The sequence below is a fragment of the Bacillus rossius genome, chromosome 10, assembly GCF_032445375.1.
Source record: "Bacillus rossius redtenbacheri isolate Brsri chromosome 10, Brsri_v3, whole genome shotgun sequence".
NCBI lineage: Eukaryota > Metazoa > Arthropoda > Insecta > Phasmatodea > Bacillidae > Bacillus > Bacillus rossius.
In genome coordinates this window covers 36,606,280-36,630,463 of record NC_086337.1, presented here as the reverse complement: position 1 = coordinate 36,630,463, position 24,184 = coordinate 36,606,280, and the positions used below count along the sequence as shown (strand labels likewise).

Sequence of the window (24,184 nt, the reverse complement as noted above, 5' to 3'; positions counted from 1 at the left end):
TTTTCTTTTGTAAATTGTACTAATTGCTTTTCTGTAAGGTTGGCAGGTATGTCCTTGCAATCTAAATGTGAAGCTTTAACAATTACAGCCACAACGTATGCTAACACTAACACATGCAAACATTTAGTCAGCTACATCCCCTGCCAATGCTACTTTGAACAACATAATCTGCTTACACATGAGTTGAATCTTCCATTCCACTGGTAAATACTATTCACAATAGCTTCTCATATTTTAATGAAGAAAAAAAAAACACAGTTTGCGGTTTGCTTGAGACCTCAGTCCGTTATGTATCATAGCATTATACTCTCTTCGCTGTGCACTGCACTGTCTGGAATAAGGGCTCGACTTTTAAAATTCTGCTCACCATCAGCTGACTGTTTCCGCAAGCAACCATTCCCCTACACAGGTGTCTCTGTAACAATAGAAAATGTTCAATTTATTATAACATAATTATAGAAAATGTACATGGGCTGGAGCAAATTGATAATATTTAATTTAAAAAATGTTTCTGCTTATTTAATTTATGATATAAACATTATTTTGTTAATTTATAGCTAAATTAGTTCCATTTGTAAGCTCCCCTTACAATAAAATAACACAAAATTGCTACACTACTTAATCGAACATCCTAAAATTGTGATCAAAATTTATAATTTTACATTTTGCTTTGTAGAATTTCCGTGACCTGACTTAACTCTCAATTAAAACAATAATTTAACTTTTTTAATTTACCTATTTCTGTCAAAGACTTCTAAACAAATCAGTTAATATACAAACAGAAAAACATCCAACATTTTTGCCGAGGATTTTCTCTTCTCCTCGATGAAAGGTGTTATGGTTAGATAATGGAAATAAAAGCAAACATAATGTTTGCTAGTGATGTACCACAATTTTTAAATTAAAATAATAATTAAAATAATTTTGTGGTTTTAGTCTAGAAAGGCACTAACAAATTATTTTGCAAAAGAATATTTAAGTATTTGTATGCATGAATATTATATTTTTAAACAAACAGAACATTAATATTAACTTTTAAATGAATTGCATGGGAAAAAAATAAATTTACAAATATAGATGCTTATTTGTAAAACTACACATGATAATTCCTCCAGTCCCTATAACGAAATAGCTACGGTACCTATTACCGAAGTGTTAGATCTATTTGGAAAGCCTAAGATGTAACTGACATGGATTCAAGACACCCCCTCAAACGTTCTGACCATGTCCTAAATTTTCCATTCATTTCAAAATTTTAGTCTTTTAATGTTGCTCAACTAACCTTACCAAATTTTCATTTTTTTATACTATCATACAGATGATATTCTATAAAACAATGAAATAATTTTTTTTTGCAAGAATTTTGTACTTTTACAACTAAGTTATTTAGGTAAATGACCTAAAAAAAACTTTTAATTTCTAAACAAAAGAAAGAAATATGCAAGGATTATTAGGGTGTCTAACTCTTGTCAGTGAATCTTTATAGTTTCTTAATCTAATTTATAACATTTCACACACTCGCTTGAAGACTCGCAAGGGGAAAAAATAGGTACAGACAGAAGAGATATTCGCATCCCGGAAAAAAAGAAACCACTAATCCACCCACGTGTGTGATGAATAATGTAAAATAACATGCCGTGATGTTGGTTAATGCACATGAAACATTTAGAGGTGGGACAGTGATCCTCCGAACATACCTCTCCTGCTATCGCACAGTGCAGTCATCCTCAGAGGAACAGGCTGGAGCCGTGCGTCTCTATCTCGGAGACGACGTGGTCCATGTCGCGGTGAGCCGGGGGCGGGTGGCAGGCCGTGACGGCTCTGAAGAAATTCCTCAGTCCCTTGTGCGGCAGGGGCTGGTAGCCGATCATCAGCGACCCCGCCTCCATCAGGCGCTTCTTGATTTCAGGAGCGACCTACGGCAGCAGTTGCCCTGTATTTGACGCTACAACACAAACTGCGAATGGTTTAAGGGTTAAAACATGTGGTAAGACATCTGGGTCGTACAGTAGTATGAAGTAACAAATACCGATCCCAAATAAATTTTACATTTAGAAGTTTAATTTTAACTTGCAACTGTATAACAAAAGAATTAAGAATTTTTGAAAGTGTTTACTTAAGGCTTGGTTTAAACACCATACTGATTTTTTTTCTTCTTCTTTTTTCCCCAATTTTCTATCAGTTGTTACAAAAGGGATATTTCTGAAACAGGGGCGCAACAGGGGGATGGGGGGGGGGGGGGGGGGGCAAGGGTATTTTGCTCCCCCTCTGAAACCTTGAAGTGGGGGCAAACAGGGGCAAAGAAAGTGCTGTGTAATCAATTTTTAGATAATAAAACTGCTTAGATAGCACCATTTTCCACCTTGAAATACAAATTTTCCCGGGGGAGGACCCCCGGACCCCCGCTTCAATAGGGGGGATCGATGATTCTTTATAAAAAGGTATATTGCCCCCCCCCCCCCCCCCCCCCCCCCCCCCCCCCCCCCCCCTTTGGAAATTTAGTTGTTGCGCCCCTGATCTGAAATTTAACGGACATCGAAAGTAACCTGTTAAAAACTCACGGTGTGTATCTTGTCCCACCAGTCGCTGTCCTCGGGGCTTGCCCCTCAGCGCGGGAGGAATGAACCAGAAGCACACGTTGGTGCACTGGATGTCCGCCAGCACCAGCCGGAATCCCGGCCGGCCAGCAATTTGGTCCCTCAGGTACCTGGCCCGGGCAAAAGTGTTCCACAAATTATAGCTCTGTTGTAGCCACCGATTACTGGAAAACATGGGAAAATCAAGTTTTTTTTCTCGAATCCACATCTCAATCTCAAGACTCAGCAATGTAATCCACATGTACATAAAATTGGATGTTGGCATGTATGACGTCAACAAAACTCTCGACACCCTTGACCGATCACCAGGAAAGTTGGCACAATGAAGTGTTTTTTTTTCTTGGAGACGGTTTTTATGCTATCCATTTTTTTCTAACTCGCTGCTAGATGGCGCTGCAGCGCATAAAATTCTGAACCGTTCAACCGATCGCCATGTGTAAACAGAAAATCATAGGTCATAGATATACAAACACAATTGTGTGTCATTTCCCTATGTCCACCACACTGTCATATAGCCTAGCGCTATCCATCGTGGACAATATATCACCCTGTGTTTAACCTGGGTAATGCCGGGTACTGCAGCTAGTAATATCTAAAGAGAAACACTCAAGCTTAAGTTTGGGAAACATTTCTAAATTTACTACAGAAGTTGGTAAACATAACCATTTATTTGATAGTTTTTGAAGAGATTCAAATTAACTCGCTCAACAACTACAAAGTTTGAATTTTTGAGTCTCACTCTCTCAAAATTTTATTTCAAAAATATTCCTGGTAACTGTTCCTTACTGCATATCAAGTTGTGTATTGAGATAAAATATTATAATAATTGTGAAGCAAAGCTGTATAATATACCTAACCAAAATATATTTTATTTTGAAAATCTGTATAACATTGAGGAACATTGTTCCCGGGAGAAAATGTTCTGTGTAACATATCCAATTGTAATTTAACATATATTTTTCAACTCTGAAATGTTGGCTATCATAAAAATAAAGATTCTTTAGATACGAGATTATTTAATTTTAATATTATTAGTTTGTAAGTTCTTTTACAAAATATTAAGTAACATTTAAAATAGTTAAATTCTGATTGCATTTTATTTCATTTGGATTGAAAGAATCTTTCAGCAGTTGGTTTCTTTCCACACTGTTTTACAATAACAGAAAACTTTAGTACTAGTACAAATCTTAATTTACAACTTAGTTTTACATTAGTACTCAATTTGAGACCACTTTGCAAATACTATTCACATTTCCCAAAATTTTACTACTTTTCATACAACCATGTGTTTACAGTACACAGCCAAAGTCATCGAAAATTAGCTAACTTGTGGATTCTGAATGGGTATTAACAATCTTTTCCCTCCCAAACAGAAAATGTGAACATGCGAAATAAGACTAGGAAAGAGGAAAGGCACTACATAGTCTTTATATGTTCAAGTTTAACCAGGCATTGTATTATTAGTGTTTGCCCGTTTTTACAACATTATCCTTAAAGTAAACATAAGCTGTTATTAGACAGCAATAAATTAAACTACTTCAAGAGAACAGAAAATTTTCAGTAAATAAAGGTTTTTGTACCAACTTCCACGCACACACAACATAAATCACAGTTAAGCACGACCAAACACGATCACGGACACATGACCACTAACAGGACCATGGTATATAATAACCACATTCTTTGCTTTCTGACCATAACTAAAGTCATAAAACACAAAAAGGCCAAGTAAAGCTAACGTGACCAAGTTTATGTCAAATACTAGACTAATGAGCTAATCAATCCATTAAATGGTTTAAAAATCACGCAAGTTTAAAAACAAGTTGTAACATAAAAAAACAAAAATAAGTATTAGAATTAATACAAAATTTATCTGATTATAAGTGGGGGTCACATTATAATAGCAAACTTGTATCTTGCAATTGGGAACAGCTTAGTTGAAAAACTACAGGCTATGCCTCTTAAATGTGTCATGTATGTCACTTTAAACCGCTGTTAATTAAAACCTCGCCTTAGTTAAAAAAGTAAACGCTCTGCCTGTAAACTGCATCACTTATATCTAGGGCTGGGCCCATGCCGATTCCGATTCTTAAGTATCGGCCGATATTCAGAGTATCGGCCGATATTCAGAGTATCAGCATCGGCAGCATCTGTAAAATATTTGCCGATACTTTGCGTCGATACCACAGTCCAAGTTCTTAAACTGTGTTATATTGTTTTTGTTAGAAAAAAATCACTAAGGAATAGTATTTCACGCAACTGGTTTTTTTGTAAGTCAAAACTAATTTTTAAAATAATTGCCTATTTTGTAATTTATGCACTATTCTATTACACAAAGTTTCCTTCCCACAGTGCTACTGTTTTAAAGAAAATCTGTCGTGTTGATTGTTTTAAATTTACAATGGAGCCCGAGAACCATAGAGATGTGCATACTATAAATGTATAAATGTCCTAAACTTGAGTTTATACCATTTCTTACGTACCAAACTCTATAATGTTTAATATTTGTACTTATGCAGTATGTATATATGTATTATCTGTATACAATTGACTCGACTTGTTCTATATTCCGGAGAACCTTAACTCCATGTGGGATCCACTGAACAAAAACTGAATAAATAAATTTAAAAAAAATTAATTGCCAACTGTGGAGCAAAGACAGCCTCACGTTACGTTTACCAGTGCTCGCGATAAAGTAAATTGCACTCGCGATCACGTTTACAGCACTCGCTGAAGAACGTCTTGAGTAGCTTGCTGATGTTATGTTGTGTTTGTTTACAATTTAGTATTTACGTTAGCTTGAATTGTTAAAATCTAAACCTAAAGTGATATTTTAAAGATTTTTTCTGAGTGTGATAATATGGCTAGGAAGAGAAGTGAAGTTTGGAAATACTTCACTCTTCAATCAAATGAAGATACCAAGGCTACATGCACTTTCTGCCATGTAAAAATATCACTAGGTGGGGCAATGCTTAAACATGTGGGTTGAAAAAAAGTATTTGTGTGTGTTTTATTATTATTGTAAGATGCATGTTAGTAAGTGTTTTGACCGTTTGATGGTACTCTGTCATTATAATATGAAATTAAAAAAATACTTAAAAGTAAAATATCCTTTCATAACACAAACATTTCTTTGGTTAGTATCGGCTTCGAGTATCGGCCCATAAGAATCGCTATTGGTGGAATCGGTGAAAAGTGGTATCGGCCCAGCCCTACTTATATCACTTTAGTCCAAGGTCGCATTATATTCAGATTCTCATTAATTTTGGGTAGATAACGGTACTTATGAAACCAAAATGAAGCCACATTAGTAGGTTGCATCCATGCGAAGCCAAGGCAGGTCGCTAGTCAGTAATAATTACCGAAGCAGCACTGGTAGATTCAGGACATCACAAAGCTGAACACGTCTTCACGTAAAAGCAGAACCAAGGTCCCCGAAGCCCGCGGCGCAGCAGACACATATTTACATGGAGGGGGAGAGTGCAAGGGCTTGCCTCGCGCAGTCCACGGCGTCGTCCACGAGCCGGCCCAGCCCCGAGTCCCCGCGCGCCTTCCACATGAGCCACAGCTTGAAGGCGTCCACCTTGCGGCCGCACTGCACGCTCCGGTCGCCCGTGTCGTACGACACGTCGTAGAACTTGTCCGGCTGGAAGAGGTACGACGCTGACGCCGCGTTGCAGCTGTGGAGCAGGCCCTGGGGGGGACGGGAACACTGTCCGTACACTGTCTGTATGAAGCTTCCATCCACAAAGCCCGCCGCACACGGTACAATATTCCTTACAATATTGTAAGCTAGGAGTCGTACTGGCTCTACTACTAGTTTACAATATTCCTTACAATATTGTAAGCTAGGAGTCGTACTGGCTCTACTACTATATAGTTTACAATATTCCTTACAATATTGTAAGCTAGGAGTCGTACTGGCTCTACTACTATATAGTTTACAATATTCCTTACAATATTGTAAGCTAGGAGTCGTACTGGCTCTACTACTATATAGTTTACAATATTCCTTACAATATTGTAAGCTAGGAATCGTACTGGCTCTACTACTATATAGTTTACAATATTCCTTACAATATTGTAAGCTAGGAGTCGTACTGGCTCTACTACTATATAGTTTACAATATTCCTTACAATATTGTAAGCTAGGAGTCGTACTGGCTCTACTACTATATAGTTTACAATATTCCTTACAATATTGTAAGCTAGGAATCGTACTGGCTCTACTACTATATAGTTTATAATATTCCTTACAATATTGTAAGCTAGGAGTCGTACTGGCTCTACTACTAGTTTACAATATTCCTTACAATATTGTAAGCTAGGAGTCGTACTGGCTCTTAATACTAGTTTCTTCACTCAAATTCAAACTGGATACTAGTAGCTGTACGAGCTGGGCTACTTTTTATTTGCGTAATAGACAGCGTCCTATTTTCGTTGCTTGGTGTGTTCCAATATTTAAGGAGTGGCCAATCAGAACTCACGAAAACAGCTTGAGGGGTTGTTCACACTTTTAAGCGCGCATGTCGTGATAAACATGGACGGAAAGAAGTGGAATATAGTGACCAACTCCTCGTTTTAATAAATGCGTACAAAGAAGAGCCTTGTTTGTATGCAGTAAAAAATGAGAATTATCATAATAAAAATTTGTTGTGGAGAATATTCTCTTAACAAAACTAGTAAGGCAGCTAGAATCGTGTGCAGCAGAAACTTGTAGCGCACCTAGTGTTTCAGCTTGTAGCCCACAAAGTACAGAAACCAGTAAGCATTCTAGTAAGCAAACTAGTAGAAAATTGTACCATGTGCAGTGGGCTTAAGTGATTCAATTTGACTTCACCACAAAATTTTCCATTTCTTTCATTTGAAGCTTCAGTTGTGTACAAAGCTTCGCGCCTGATTAGAACCTTCGTATGTGTTGCAAAGTTTTGAAACATTGGAAGCCTAAGATTTTTCTGACAAAAATATTTAGTGTTTTTTTTTTCCGCATCTGTTTTGCTTCAATAAAGTTGTAACTTAAAAAAAAATAATCAAAATATGGCACTTGGCTTGTTTTTATGAATTCTCAATATCAATACTATTCATTGGTATTTTATAATTTTTATTGATATTATGTTATACACAGGGCCCAATTGGTTAATAACTCAACCAGTTAAAAAAATTACAAGAGTAAAAACCATAATTATTTTTACTTCAATTATGTATTTTATAAATAAGTGTAATACAGCTCCACCAAGAATAATATTCGCAATTCGATACGACTTTGCGATTATTTTAAACATAAAATTTGAAATCCGCTTTGCATAAAAAAAAAACAGTATTCGCAAAGCCCTAATAAGGCGAGAATTTTTTGTAAGGCATTCAGGTGATCCAGATATAAATATTTTCCATCATCTTATTTTAAAAATTTGGCTTTGTTATAGCACGTAATTTAAAGGAATACCCGACAATAGTAACTGGCTACTACAAATATGTAGCTTTCCCTATTAATTCATTGCGATTTAGTACCGAATTAATTTTCAGGACTACAATTATTGTAATAATACACTTTGTTAAGGTCTTTGAAAATCTCTTTAATGTGTAACCTCTTGGCTGTACAAAGGCAAATTTTCAATACCAAGTGATAAACGACTTTAATGACATAAAAACGGTTGAAGAAAATATGGCTTCTTTCAGTTAGGTACCACATCTGGGCTTAAATTGGCTGAACAAACTTCTTTAAAGCACCAAAATAAGTCAATTTATTACTAGAAATAAGATTTATATAGTTTTATTTTCAGGCCAATTTTGTTTTTAAAGCACAAGATTTCTGATCGACACATGATGCACATTTTCAACATAATGATTGCAAAAAGCATTTCTCACTTTTCTGAACAAATAAAATAAATCTGTTAACAATTTCTGTGTTTGAAAAATGTTCTAGGTCATAATTTATAAATGAGTAACTAATAACAGTTGCAAGATTAAAAATAATAAACTTTTACCAATATTTTTTTTTTATTAAAATGTAGTAAAACTATCATGCTAAATAAATTACTTTCACTGAATTCAATATTTAAAAGTTAAGGTAATTGACACAACAGTTTAGTTTTTATTGAAAATTCTGATTAATTTCATAGTTTTAAATTGCATTTTGGTTCATTGTGGTGAATTAACTTGAATTTCGATGTTACCTGTACGGTATAATGACATGCTTTTCGTAGTTATTTGGGTATTGTCACAATTCAACACATAATTTAGTACTCATTTATTACAGTTCAATTTAAAAAATAAGGACCAACTCCTACACACTCACAAAAAGCTGCATCAATGGCCCCAATTAAGTACCTATTCTTCTGAAACGAATGGCTTTAAGTAATATACAAACTTATAGTAACTTGCTACAATTCACCAAGTGCTACTGTATTAATTATTATATAAAAGTAAACTTAATTTTTTTGTTTTAAATCATTGCTTCATTGCAGCTACTGATTGAATTCATTTAATATAATTTAATTTTTTAGTAACAAACCTTTTCTTTCACTAGAAACAGTGAGCACTGCAAGGGAGCTCCAAGCATTTTGTGTGGATTCCATGCAATTGAGTCCATCCTAAAAATAAAAAGAAAGCAGAAAAAAGTTAACATAACAAGCAGTAAAAACATAATAAATACAAGCAGCTTAATCTCTAGAAATAACCAATTAAATGGATTCAGCTCATATGTTCAAAACAAGGTATCACTAGTACAATGGAGGTAGAGGTACAGAACATATTTCATTGAATCATTTAACACTATCTAAGAACAATGTACTTATCAAGAATCACACGAAAATTGTAAACAGACTTGCGAAAGAAAAAAAAATGAAAGAAAAAAGTTAAGAATATAGCAGCGCACATTTTTTCCAATTTGTTTTGACACTTTTCAGCAACCCAGGTTACTGCTCTTCCCTCTTGATAAATAGGTAGTTTAATTTACAATTTATGTTATCTCATAGTAAATGCTATATAATTTATGTAACCATTTGTAATTTTTTTAAAGAAATAATTAAAGGTTAAAAAGGCTGTTTTATAATCAGATTTTACATTATTTCATGCTTTTAAATTTATTTCAATGATTTGCTGACTTTGTGGTACATAAGCCCCTAGATCTTATTTTTACGTGTTTGGTGGTTAAGTTACATTTTTATATGCTTTGTTTGGTATTGCTTGTGTGTTTTTGGTACTTAAATGAGAGGCTTAATGTAATTTTTTGTACATTGTTTCTTGCCATGATTCTTTGACTAAAAGCTGATGAAATAGTTTGGACTGTTGCATAAGAAGAAAATGAGGTAGAGATGGAAAATTCAGTAATTGTGGGAAAAAAATGTTGGAATGTATTTGACGACTGTTGCCATGCACCATGATTGGCTAGTTGTTTTTAATTGTAATTTTGTAATTTATTAAAAATAATGTCACTAATTCGCGTGATTTTTCTGGATGTAATCTTTGTCAAAAAATGCCATGCTAACGAGAGGTCAGAAATTATATCCTGCTATGGTTTTTAAGTGCTGTGATGTATTGGGCAGTGAAAGTCTTTGTCTGGACGAGGTACCTACTGAATAGGTCACGCCGGACTAGGCCTCACATTTATTAAAATATGAGTGTATAGAGTATTTCGTGACTGTGATCTGGATGCCACCAAGTAACATCAACTTTTTTTTTGGACTTTTTGCAACTACATAGAATCTTGACCACAGTCTCGTCGGTGAAGCCCACAATGAGACTTTAAACTTAGTTTTTCATCGTCGTTCAAAGGACAGAGTCTTTTGGGCGGTACCGTGAGTTCTGTCAGTAACTGCGAATTGTCAACGTGTTTGTTTTGAAAACAGAGAAGAGGTCATGTGCAACTTGTCAATTTTACATGTACTTTTTTGTGGTTGCAAGATGGCTGCCACAAGTACAAATTTGTTCAAGTGTTAATAATAAATGTGTTAATATCAGTTTGGTGTCAGAGAGACATTCTTTCAGTAACAAATTAACGACAGTAATCATAGTATCTGGGACCTATACGATTTTCTGCATCCAAATTATTCATGCAAGTGTTTTACGTATGTCCGCTTCAGACCGAATTTTGAGCTAGCGAAGGTGGTCTGAGGTGTGATAACTTTAAGCCCCAAGTCTTAATGATTTGAAAAAAAAAAAAAAATATTTATTTGAATATAACTTATTACCCAATTTTAATGCTCCACATCACTGCTATCCAACCTCTGGGATGTAGAAGATTTCTGACCAGGCCTCAAACCATACATAGGATAACATTTCAACGATATCTATATATGTTTTGAGTTACCAAATTACAGTACAACCCGGTTATAACTAGAGTCCCGTAAAAATGGTTTTATTTTTCCTTAAATTTCGTTTTGAAAAAATCAAATTTCGGTTTTATTTCGCTGTTTTGGTTTTTCATGTTTACTTTAACTTTTGAGAATGGTTTTATGACCTACAAGTTTTGCTTGGCTAAATAATAGTGGCACGGCGTATACTCGTATACTGCACTCTAAAGTCAACACTATTGGCAAATAAAAATTGTAGGCTTGAAACAGCTCGGCACGGCCCGGTGCCGCCTAGCGCGCTGCCTCGGCACGGCCCGGTGTCGCCTAGCGCGCTGCCTCGGCACGGCCCGGTGTCGCCTAGCGCGCTGCCTCGGCACGGCCCGGTGTCGCCTAGCGCGCTGCCTCGGCACGGCCCGGTGTCGCCTAGCGCGCTGCCTCGGCACGGCATGTCTCAACTTAGTATTCTTTTAATATTTCTTGCTGCTGTTCTTTGTCCCGTTGACGCCGTATTCACTTGCTCTGCGGTCGTATTGCATTTGCTGAGAAGTGTAGTTACGGCAGTTAAAGGTCACTGATTTTGCTTATCAATCGGCGTAGTGCCATGTGTTCATGTTTACGAGTAGTAGAGGTGTAAAAGTAACGAAAAAAAGTGTACCCGTATGTATTCGTTACTATAACAATTAGTACTCGTTACTATCGTGTCGCTACGTTACTCGTTACTTCTGATACCGCATAACATGCAATGTTATGTTGCAGCAACGAATCGAGTCGTATTGCGTACGCGTACAGTATGACGTCACGTAAATAATAATAAATAGAATATAAACAATTAACAATATTTGATAATTAACAGTTTTTGTTAACCAAGAAACAATTAAATCTCATTAGAGCGGTTTTATTATATTATCTCTTTTAAGATAAAAACAACAAAAAACGTGAAAATACGCGATAATAAATAACAAAAACATACATATTTCTAATTTGTAAAAAATACTTTCTTATAAACAGTAAAAAACTTGGACGACAAATTTCCATATTATACTTAATAAACAAACATCGTTCTTTGTAACGTAAATTCATCGAATATGCGCGCGCATGCGTAAAACATACGAAAAATGCGAGTAACGAAATCCAGCCGTGTGTAACGTTTCGTTACTCGGTACTAGATGGCGCACCCGTTACTCAGTCAGTACCGAATACATACGGTTTGCTACACCTACAGCTCTAACGAGTAGGTTGCCAAGCCAGTCAAACGTAGTTGAAAGCATGAGGTTGTTAACTGTTCAACATGAAAGGAAGAATTAAAATTTTATACAGGAAAGCTTCACTATAAAGAACATGAAGGGACCAAAAAATAGTTGAGTTTGTTATACTGAAGTTCTTTATACTGAAACATAAGCATTGTTATAAATATGTATACCGATAAACACATGAAACACCTTAAGTGTACTAAGGTTCAGTATCACAGTCATTAGTCTATGGCCGCTTGAAGAACCTGTTCACATACTCTCTGCTGATGCTTTGTCTATGGTCAGGAGACACATTGTAGGCAGAGCTGCCAACCTCAAATCACACCCATCATTAATGACAATTATATGGAAAAAGTACATGTAAATCATGCACGATAAATTTTTCCTGAGGAATTATAACACACACAAGATAAAATAAGGACAATAATATGCAAAAAAAAAAAAAAAATGAAAAATGTAGGCCTATGCATATGAATACAATGAAAATTAATGAATCAAAGGAAAAAAAAAAACTATTTGAACAATACAATCATCTGAATATGTAAGAAATGTCAATAATTTTACAGGAAATTTTCAACCTTCAATTCAAAGTATGCAAAGTTATACTTTTGAACAATTGTCTTTTTATTTGCTTCTTTTATCCTGGTTGGATAAGAACTGTCTTATAAACAAACAACAGAACTTGTAAACAATAACTCTGCGTTAGTTACTTTCGTTTCTTCAGATGTAGCGAAAAAACTACGATATGGATTTATTGCTCGTCAAGACTATAAAATATTCCGCATGTTTCTTTAATTCAATGTGCCCTCTACAGTCATCCCTTCCAACGTGTGCAATCGAAAAGTCACACGTGCATACATTACAAAACGCATGGTGTTCCAAAACATTTGAAGACGACAAGCATCGTCATTCTTTTGAATAGTTAGGTCTTAGGTCGAAAGTTTTGATGAATTGCGTTATTTTTTTTTCTCCCCCATATACACTTTTGTTCTGTCACACGCTTCATTTCTACAACCGGCACTGAAGAACACAACGCTATTGAAAAACGTAAAAAATTTCACGCCTGTAGACACGACAAAAACACTATGGACTGTGATGAAAAAAATGACTTTCAAAAAATAAATTAAAACACAGGTTAGCCAAAGTACCGTACAAAAATTATCGTAATGTAAGTAGCCAAAAAACGAAAAATCCGAGAATATGTACTAGTTGTATCGTACAACGGACGTAATACCATTCCAATATTATTTCAAAACACGAGAATTAATCTACTAATTTCGATAGTACGTGCGCACACATACTAGTTCCGTTATTGTTTTTGTTTACGTACACGCTGTTACGTTTGAATAAGAAAATTAAAAATAAAGAACAAGTTTTTGGATGGTAATTTTTTTCATAATGTGCCTCAAGGTTGTTCGTTCAAGTGAATATTTTTGTTTCACGAAGAAACGGACCGTCGTAAAATTCGTTAAGATGAAATAAAATTCAAGGTTATTATATACGTTTTTGGCGGGACCAAACAATGAGTTCGGTTAAGTGAAGTGTTCGTTTAACTGAAGTTCGTTGTACTGGTGCTTTCCTGTATTTCTCTACAAGATTAATGTGTAAATACAGCGGGTTGAAAATCATGGCAGCTATATTGTGTTGAAAACATCGCCGGTATTTTTTATTAACTTTGTGTTGATGCTCAGGTACATTTTTCTCTTTTTAATTAGTTTATGATTGCAATTACTGCTTTCGTTTCAAATTGTAATGATTACGTGACAGGAATACTGTAAATCATTATTTACTTTCATTACTACAAAGCGGCCATGTTGAAACTTAGAAAAATGGCGATGTGCCGTCAACGTCGTGTTTACTTGTTTTTCGCGATGTCTTGCATGGGTGGTCTAATTCATTATTATCAGTTTTATTTCTCGATGCTGTGCGATTTCGGTGTTTTGTCGCGAATTAAGGTAAATTGCGGTGTTATTTCGCGATATCGCGATTCGCGAAATTTCCGTGTCTCTAGTTATAACATTCCCGTTTTTAACATTTTCCCGCCTATAACACCATAATTTCATGGTCCCGTCATTTCTCCATTTATCACAATGCTTTAATTTCCCGCCTGTAACAATATTAAAATTTCTACATTCCCGCCTTTAACGTTCAAATTTACTTTGATAACTGCCACAATTTTCAGTATCCCTTCCTTCAAAGTCATAATTTAGAGTGAAACCATAGCTAGAAAATACAGCACGCATATACAAACATCAGATGTTTACATTTGTGTAGTTCACCATAGACGTGGTACACACGCACTCCACAACTTGCACCGGATCAACTATCAATATGGCGTCCTGTTCGCACTCGTTAGCCTATGACTTGTTCCGTTATACTTATGATGCACATTTTGTGCACTGATACATGGTCGGAAACAGTGCTACTGTATTCTATGGTGCTGGTTTTTGTTTCAAAGGTTTAACACCTTGAGATGGTTAAATGTTCATGGATATATTCACGGCTTTTGTTTGTGGTTAACCTTTACCGTAATTATTTTTTTTCACTTACTTATTGTAGTCACTGTCGTATTTAATTAAAATACGCAGTATTGAAATTTTATTCAGGTTATTGTACGGCTAAGATGGCCGATAAATATAAACGAAAATCATATTCTGTAGCTGAAAAAATTCAGTTTATTAACTAGTGGACAGGAACCCCAACAAAACGCGTGTTGTGATTGCAAGAGTTGAATATTTCTGTTTGGACTCCGAACTGTATCGTACAAAACTTTTTTTTTTTAGCATATTATTAGGTATTATCTATAAATAAAATTAACCAATTTTCCACTCTATTGCTGTACTTAGTCTTAGTGTATTACTCCTGTATTTTGTGTTGTTTTACCTATACTCTTTAAATTAATCAATCCACACGTAATTTATACAAAGTGAAGATGTAATTTTATGATTTCCTGCTTATAACATTTTTTTAAGTTGGTCCCTTGGAGAATGTTATAACAGGGTTGTACTGTATTTTAATGCCGGTTTTTTCAGGGCTTGTACACTACAACTGATTTTACTGATGAACAGTGTGTAAACCGATGAAGCAAAAATAGTTTGTTCTCAGAAGTAACGTAAGTTATAGTGTATCTGCGGGACTTAGGTTTTTCTTTCTAGTAAAAAATAATAAATTTCTGGCGCTAAATGATGAACCAACCGTGTGAATTTGTGTGTGATTAATCATCTTGAACTGTGTGTATTTAAATTTCGTGATTTTTTTTTAGTAAAGAATAAAAACAAAACAATAAGTTTTGAGAAATTATTTTGTTTTTGATCTTCACTTAACCTAGAAATTAATGAATTAACTTTTAAATTTTCTAAGTATCCTTCCAATACAGCACCCAACTGCACATTTCGGAATTGTTCCCTTCTGACTGCTTAGCAAGGCCAATCTGAAGAGTAAAAATATATTAGAGATTTAATATTTAGGATATGCCATAAAGATGATCGTTTACAAAAGCAAGTAAAAAAAAAAATACTAAATTCTATCCTTTAGGAAAACCTAATTTGTATCCCTTTAAGCTGTTTTCAAAATTATTATAAAAGCACTATGGTGTGTAAATTTTATGGATCCATCAAAAATTGGAATTACTTTGTTTCTAGTTAAAAAAATAAAAAAGTATGATATCAAACCCACAGATATACTAATAAGTTTGAAGAGCCAAAATTCTGTACCTTTCCAATCCAGCAAGCACGTCTGAATATTTCTTGGAGAGCATCAATGTTCCACCCCAGCAAGCCTAAAGCAAACAACGGCAACAAGTTTATTAGGAAAAATAATGTATGGTATGTGTAGTGCTTATAGGCTAATACCAATAACATCAATAGTAATAAATTTAAAAAAGTCAGTGTAATTTATTTTAAAATTTGAATTTTCCAAAAAGTAGATTAAATGGCAAAATTATTTTCAACTGAGTTGAATATACATATAAAGAACTAAAACTCATTAAATAAAGGTCGATAAAATTATGAGTTAACCGTAAAGCAAGTTAATGACCGAATATCCGGTTAATCGGGTCACGGATAATTGAGGTTCTACTGTATAAAGAAAAGGGTAAATAATCTCAAATCATGAAACTAATTTCCTCTCACAATTATGTACGTGCTTTGATTATATATACTGTATAGAAGTCGCGAGTGGATAGGATTTACTCTACGTTTTTCAGGAGCGAATGATGAGCAGCTCGGGAACTTCACCGCTGCAGGGCGCTGCCGTAACGCCCTGTATCGTCTTAGGTTGTTATTTACACATTAGAGCGCAGCACTGTCGCCCGCTGTAATAACCCCCCCCCACATTCACTGCAGCTCGAGGTCGTCCGACGGGAGTTCGTGCGTCACAAAACTGTAGGGATGAGAGGTGGGGTAGAGGGTGGGGAAGGGGTGTTTGAAGAGTTCGACACTTGTCCGCTAGGGACCACCACAAGCCGATTCCCGAGAGATGGTGGCGATTGCGGCGGTGAATTTAACCAACTACCTCGAAACCGTATTGGAAATTTTAAACTTGGGCTGGCGACTTCTGTACAGTATATGTGTATTCGAAGGTGTGTGCGAGTCTCACGTCAAGGTGAAGCCAGACGCCGTTCTTCCGGCAGACGTCGGCCAGCTTCTCCAGGGGGTCCACCGCGCCCAGGACCGTCGTCCCGGCGGTGGCCACCACGAGGAGCGGCAGCTTCCCCTGGTCGCGCGCCCGGGAGACGGCGTCCGACAGGCGCTGGGGGCGCATGCGGCCCGCCGCGTCCGTCTCCACCTTCTCCACGTTTTCCGTGCCGATCCCCAGCCAGTGGGCTCCTTTCAGGACCGAGTAGTGGCTCTGCGAAAAAACGGGGTCAGCCTCCTGGTGCACAACGCTCGTGATATTCAGGTCCCGATGTGTTGTTATGGTATTTGTCCTCATGTTATTCATTTTGTATCATGTGGTTGTTTTGTCCAGTGGCGTAGCCAGGATTTGTGTATGGGGGGTGTTAAGATGCCCCCCCCACCCATATTAAAGCGGGGGGGTCCGGGAAAATTTGGATTTAAGGTCTAAAATAGTGCTTTTTTTTAGCAGTTTTCAGTACTTAAATTTATATATTGTAATGGTAAAAATGTTATTAATTTTAATATGAAATTTGTTTGAGTGATGAATAAGAAATTAATTAAAGATTATGGCTAAGGGGGGGGGGGGGGTTGAACCCTTAAACCCCTCCCCCCCTGGCTACGCCCCTGGTTTTGTATATGTATTTTTTTATGTTTATCGTGCTTACCACCCATGGCCTTATGCCATCGGTAGGCTTGTAACCAATTGATAAATAAATAAATAAATAAATAAATAAATAAATAGCAGGCGCCACGACAATCTCCCGCATGTGCAGTGCTGATGCACCTGAAAACGGTATTCTGTTTCAACGTCTGTACCACAGAGGCGTATGACACTATCTCACAAAAATCACATTTTTCTTGAGAGCAGTTTAAAGGATTTTAAATGGTCCTTAAACTATTTTCTACCCAAAAATTGTGAATTTTTGACATATTAGATCATAGTGTTGTAGAAACTATAAATAAAGTCAAACAGTGGTCAAGTTTATGGTTAAAAGTGCTTTTTGCCCAAAAGTGCACACAGTGTCTTATGCCTCCGAGAATAAACCAAAACTTAAAACTGGATCCGCTTTTGGCTGGATAAATGAAGGTAATATGGGATGGCATTAAAATTTTAAGCTCATGTCTAGAAAAGAATTTAGTAATTGTTCCATTAACACGTATCCAATATTATTCCTGAACCTGAAGGCATGATCATGCATATATTGATCCTGTGGTATACGATGCTTGTTGTCTTTATTCAGTAATACGAAACATTCTGGCAAAACAAAACCTTGAATATCACAATACAAACATATTATGTCAGGTCTTACTGGAATTTTTTCTTTGCTATTCAACTTACGATCATAATTCATTGTTATATTAAAGTTTTGTTTCGTCCAGAATCTTTCGACACACCAAATTAAAACAGCAAACACCACGTAGCACAGGATCAATGTATGCAGGATCATGCCATTAGGATCAAGGGATAAACTTAGATAAGTGATTTGGAACTTTTACCAAAAATTGTTAAAATACTGTAATATAAACTTCATATGAAAAATTATTTTAAAAATGTTAAAAAATTATTTTAAAAAAGTTGTCCTGTCCTGTCCCTATTCAACCTGGACTGAACAACAAAGTAGGAATGTGTTACGTAAAGGACACCTTACCACATTTCCATTTTGTAGCATGGCTCGATAAAGGTTTCAAAACACACAATCTTTTCATAAAAGACAATATCCAAATTTACATACAGAAGGATAAGAATTAAAATACATATTAAATGGTGCTGGCAAAGAAGATCAAAAAGCAAATAAAAAGGTTCCTGTACAAGAGACATAAAAGGAATAAAGTTCTTGAAGATAAAAGGCAGATATAATGAGCAACATAAAAAGAAAACAGCAGCCAGGCATAAATAGACTGAATAAATATTTTTTGCACAAAGGATTTGTAAAGGATCGTTGAACATCAACTTACATCTTCTGAAGTGAAAACCACAAGGGGTGGGAATGACGACAGACCTTTAGTTTTGATGTCTGGAGCTAGTTTGTACCTTGCCAGCACCATGCCATACATGTTGGAAATGCTACCACCTGCAAGAGAGATTACAGCGTCAAAGTAAGGCCTGCATTAAATTTTTATCATGTCACCCCTTACTGCTAAGCCTTATGACTGGTCATCACGTTGACTAGTTGCTGCCTTTGTGCTTTCAGCTGATGTTATAAAGAAAGTAAATGTTAAAAGGCAGATTATTTTTGTAGGGAAAATAAGCAAAATATGAGGCTTTTGAAAATGTAGCATAAAATCACTTTACTGGAAAGTGGAGAAATGGTGTCCAATACAATTACTCAGACACAATTCAAGAAACCTTAATTGCATACAGATGGAAGATTTGTCTTTTTTTTAGACCTAGAATTTAGATGAGTGTGTCTTAGGTCCTTTGTGATAATATACAGCTATTATAAAGACAATCAATGGTAATAATAGGATGGAAACACATGCTCACATTTCTTAAAACGTGGTCGACAATTACTGAACAACTCGACTCCTCAGACAGTAGTTTTGAGCACAAATGTTATTTTGTGTCAAAATCACGATAAGTGTGTGCATGATCCTGTACATTTTGATACCGTGGTACATAATGCTTGCTGTTTTAATTATTAGGTCAAAGGATACTGAACATAATCAAAACTTGCGGTGTAACAATAAATAATGATCGTAAGTTGAATACAATAAATATTTTCCTTTATATTCAACTTCATATCATAATTCATTGTTTTATCACAGGCTTGAGTTTTGTGCAGGATCATTTGAAGTACTAAATTAAAACAGCAAGCATCACGTACAACAGGATCAATATCTACAGGATCATGCATTCAGGATCGAAGGATAAATTTGGATACGTGATACAAAGCAATTACCAAAGTAGACACTACATCAAACTACAGGAAAAATCACAATAAAATTTTGAAATAAAATATATGTTAAAATTGAGATGGTTCAGTTAAGCCATTAGAAGCATTTATGTTAACGTATGATGAGAAAACACACAGCTGTACCTGGTGCCAATATTCCATCGCCATCCTTGTAGCCGACCAATCGCAGCACGTGCTGCAGAAGAGCATCCTCCACCATCGTAAACACTGGGCTCACTTCAAATGTGTGCCTGGAACAGCATTGGTCAGCTCAAACCTGTAACACTTTGTACTCAAGAGTATCCAAGATCCAGGAATAAACTAGGATCTATAAAATTTCACAGCTATGGAAAAAAAAAGTCATTAACTGAAACACATCAATTTGAAAGATTCTACATTATCTGTTAAACAAGGAAAATGTTTTTTTTTTTTTTTTTTTTAAACCAGCCATTAATGTCAACATGTCAAATTATGATTTATGGAGAAGTTTATTGGTAACAGGTGTGTGTATATGTAAAAAATCTTACAAATAAAAAAAAAGCAGAAAAACAGAAAAAAGAAAATATTTTACAGAAAACAAATTAGAACATGTACTATTATATTAGGTAGAAGTTACATTTTCAAAGAAGGAAAATTATGTAAATTGTTATTATAACTGTTTTTCAAAGACTCATCAAAATGTGATAGCCAAACCTGTCAATGCTACAAATATGGTTGATCTTTGAACATGGAGTTTATTTATTTATTTATTTATTTTCTTAGCACCCAATTGACTCAGTTGATGAGCAGTGGCTCTCTGAATATAGGGCTTGTCAACATGGTTACAATTTTTATGAAATACATGTATATGATTACATACACTATTTCTAATATATGTACAATATATACATTATCTAGCATAAAAGTTTTATTACAAATTTCTAATAATGGATATTATGTCAAACAATTGAAACAAGTAATAAGCACAGTTTGTTGAACATCAGATCCACTAGATCAATCTATCTATTTCTAGTCCTATTCACATTAGTCACTGTAGTTCACATCATAGTTAAAATTCACTCGTATTATGTTATACACTATAAACTATTTATAGTCACAATTGAACTTTACAATAAGCCACAACTTGGAAAAGAAATGCTACGTTCTTAAATGATTCTTGTGATGGGGAATCTTGATTTGAAATATTTTCATGGAATTACACGGAAAACAAGACAAAATCAGCCAATGTCAAAAGTTAAAACACCCAAGACAGCACAGGAAATTCAGTGGAAGAAATTGATCTGAAAAATATAACAGCACACACAAACTGTGGGCTGATGAGACAGCAGTAACAAGAACAGAAAATACAGACAAATAAAAACCTTTTACAACACAGCAATAAAGACGAAACAACGATTACACAAAACAGATAATCTAACAGCACAGTGATGCACAAGCGAACCCAGCGAATTAACTAAACAAATGAAAATGGCACAGACGAACACAGTAGACAAACACAGTTGCAGATGTTTCCATTGTTTCGGGAAATATCTGTTCCCATCATCAGGTACAAACAGACTGATGTCTGCAATGTGTTTGTGATGCATAGCTGTATAATTACCATTTTTTTTATATAATGTTTATCGTGCCTACCACCCATGGCCTTATGCCATCGGTAGGCATGTAAAAAATTGATAAATAAATAAATAAATAAATAAATAAATAAATAAATAATATATATTTTATTTTGAAAATATGTACAAAACTGGTAAATATGTAGTTGAGCGGTATTTACGGAAAAAAATGTTAAAAATCTGAAAATACCTTTATTATATGCTCTTCAACTTCCTCTTTTCATTAAAAGCGGCGGAGGTAAGAAATTCCAAATACTTTAGGAGATATCGAATTTTTAAATTTCATCATATGTAGTTCAGCGGTATTTGCGGAAAAAAATGTTAAAAATCCTAAAATACCTTTATTATATGCTCTTCAACTTCCTCTTTTCATTAAAAGCGGCACAGATAAGAAATTCCAAATACTTTAGGAGATATAGAATTTTTAAATTTCATCACAATACCAGTGCATTCATGTGGCATTCAGCATTGTTTCTTGTTTACGAGTTTCTATTATTTTATTGGATAATGATGTCACGTGATTGTTCGTGATAGGCCAGAATTCAAATGAACCAATACGTGATTATTTATTCATTTATTGTTTAAAACGGTGTTTAATTACCGCCTCCAACTTAGGTGAGTTTTTAAAGTTTCTAATTTTAAAGTCTTATTTGTTATTTGAATATTGTTGCGCAAGTAATAAGTTACAAAAAAATTTTACCTGAGTTGTTACTGTTCATCCTTTGTCCCGGTTTGTTAGGTCAGGTCAGTTACATTATAAATACTTTAAAACTAAAGAACCATTGAAATTAATTCATATTATTTTTAATGTACACTTAGTTTCAAAGTATTTATAATGTAACTGACCTGACCTAATTGACCATTTTCATTAATTAAGCATTCACAAACACAAGGTAATAAAAAAAATGGCAACGGTCGAATGATTACACAGTTCTTGTATAGCAAAATAAGACGGCGATATCTCCTAAAGTATTTGGAATTTTTTTATCTCCGCCGCTTTTAATGAAAAGAGGAAGTTGAAGAGCATACAATAAAAGTATTTTCAGATTTTTAACATTTTTTTTCGCAAATACCGCTCAACTAAGTACATATTTACCACAAAACTTTGAGGAACATTGTTCCCAGGCTTGAGAGGGTAATATATCTAACATACCCAATCATATTTTAACGTAAAAAAAAATTAAAATAAAGTAAGCAGTTGAATGTGTGAAATTTGAAAAAAGTACAATAACCAAATTATTTTGATTTTTAATATATGCATCATTAAGCTTTGATATAAACTGGGTACGCAATAAGGAACATTGTGCCCAGGAACTGTTCCGTGAAACGCATCCGATTGTATTTTATCGGAAAATACTAAAATAATGCAAGCCGTTAAATGATTTTGTGATGCGAAACTGTACCACAACCAAAATATACTTGTTTTTTGAAAATATGAATTATAAAACTTTGACATAAACTGGAAACGCAGTATGGAAGAATTACCGCTATTTCATCACAACTGTATCTCAAAACATAACTAAGATTTATAAGAGAGGCAGTGGCGTAGCCATGGGGGGGTTTAAGGGGTTTAACACCCCCCCCCCCCCCTTAGCACCAAATCTTTAATTAATTTCTTATTCATCACTCAAACAAATTTCATATTAAAACTAATAAAATTTTGATTATTACAATATTAAAATTTAAGTACCGAAAACTGCTAAAATAGCACTATTTTACACCATAAAATCTCAATTTTCCCGGGGGAGGACCCCCGGACCCCCCACTTTAATACGGGGGGGGGGGGGGGCATGCTTTTTAACACCCCCCCATACACAAATCCTGGCTACGCCACTGAAGAGAGGTCATTAATTTTAAAACGAGGAAGGTTTTTTTTTGCTCACTGGTTGGTGTTGAGCGCCTCGGTAAGCCAAGCTCCGAAGAGCCCGTACGGATCTGTGCCAGCATACAGCTGGTTGTGGAAGTGGTGATGTCTCGTCCTCACCGAGTACTTCACGATGTCCTCGCAAGTAGAAAACAAGGTGTCATCAGGGGTCGGTGAGCCCAGCTGGAGGGAAATTAGTTCCTGGAACACGAATATTACTAACATCAATACAACACAGTTTTTAAGTATAAAATTTACTTCCAGAATAGCTACTGTTCAAGTCAGAAACCAACCCAAATTTGTTTGCTAAAACTCTACAAGATCTCCTATACTATGCCTATGATAACATTGTAACTTAATATAATTTTACATAGTACGTACCAGTTTTAAGCTGGATGAAATTTACTAATGAAACCTGGATTTGTATTTGTTCACAGAGCCCTATGGTTATATTGTTTCTTCTTTGACACATCTATGAACCTAAGGTATAAGCTTGATAATAAGAGAAATATTTTTAACAATACTTGAATTACAAGGCTCTTGTTTTTTTAAGACCTTTGTAGCCGAAACGTTACCCCAGAATTTCTAGCTATAACCAACATAAAAACTTTTACAATGTAGGACCTATTACCAATAAAAACCCGCATGCGAAAAAAAAAATCGAGACGTCTGCTAACCTAAAAATTTTCCTCCATATTTCTTTAAGTTAACAAACTTATAAAAATATGTTAATAGTAATTTCCCAGCAGTCAACCATCACTACGTATATTTGTAAGGATTTAAAATTCAACGCTCTGAGCCATGAAACTGACAAAATCGGTATACCGCTGAGAAAAAGTTAGCTTCAAAATACCTTCAGTTCGGAGGGATGTTTGAAGCGCACCACTGGAGAATCACGAGAAGGGTTAAGAACATCTCCATTCCTTAGAAGTTGGACAAGTTTCGTTAGTAAAATCTCTTCCTTTGAACCCATAGACAAGCCGTTTTTTGACATTTTTACAGTTTATTTACTCATCATAAGCAACAGATAATCCGAAGTCAAACAAGCCGCGTACGCCG

The 24,184-nt window shown here is 35.2% G+C and overlaps 1 protein-coding gene across 1 annotated transcript; it reads right to left on the bottom strand.

Annotated features, from left to right (window-relative positions):
- Positions 1 to 24,184, bottom strand: LOC134535954 (acidic amino acid decarboxylase GADL1-like). The gene is given in 12 exon segments (XM_063375382.1): positions 1 to 415; positions 1,698 to 1,916; positions 2,562 to 2,597; positions 2,599 to 2,707; positions 6,092 to 6,291; positions 9,109 to 9,187; positions 15,852 to 15,916; positions 16,735 to 16,986; positions 18,711 to 18,826; positions 19,793 to 19,899; positions 23,145 to 23,326; positions 23,979 to 24,184. Coding segments are annotated over 11 exon segments (1,476 nt in total). The 5' UTR covers positions 24,120 to 24,184; the 3' UTR covers positions 1 to 415; positions 1,698 to 1,727.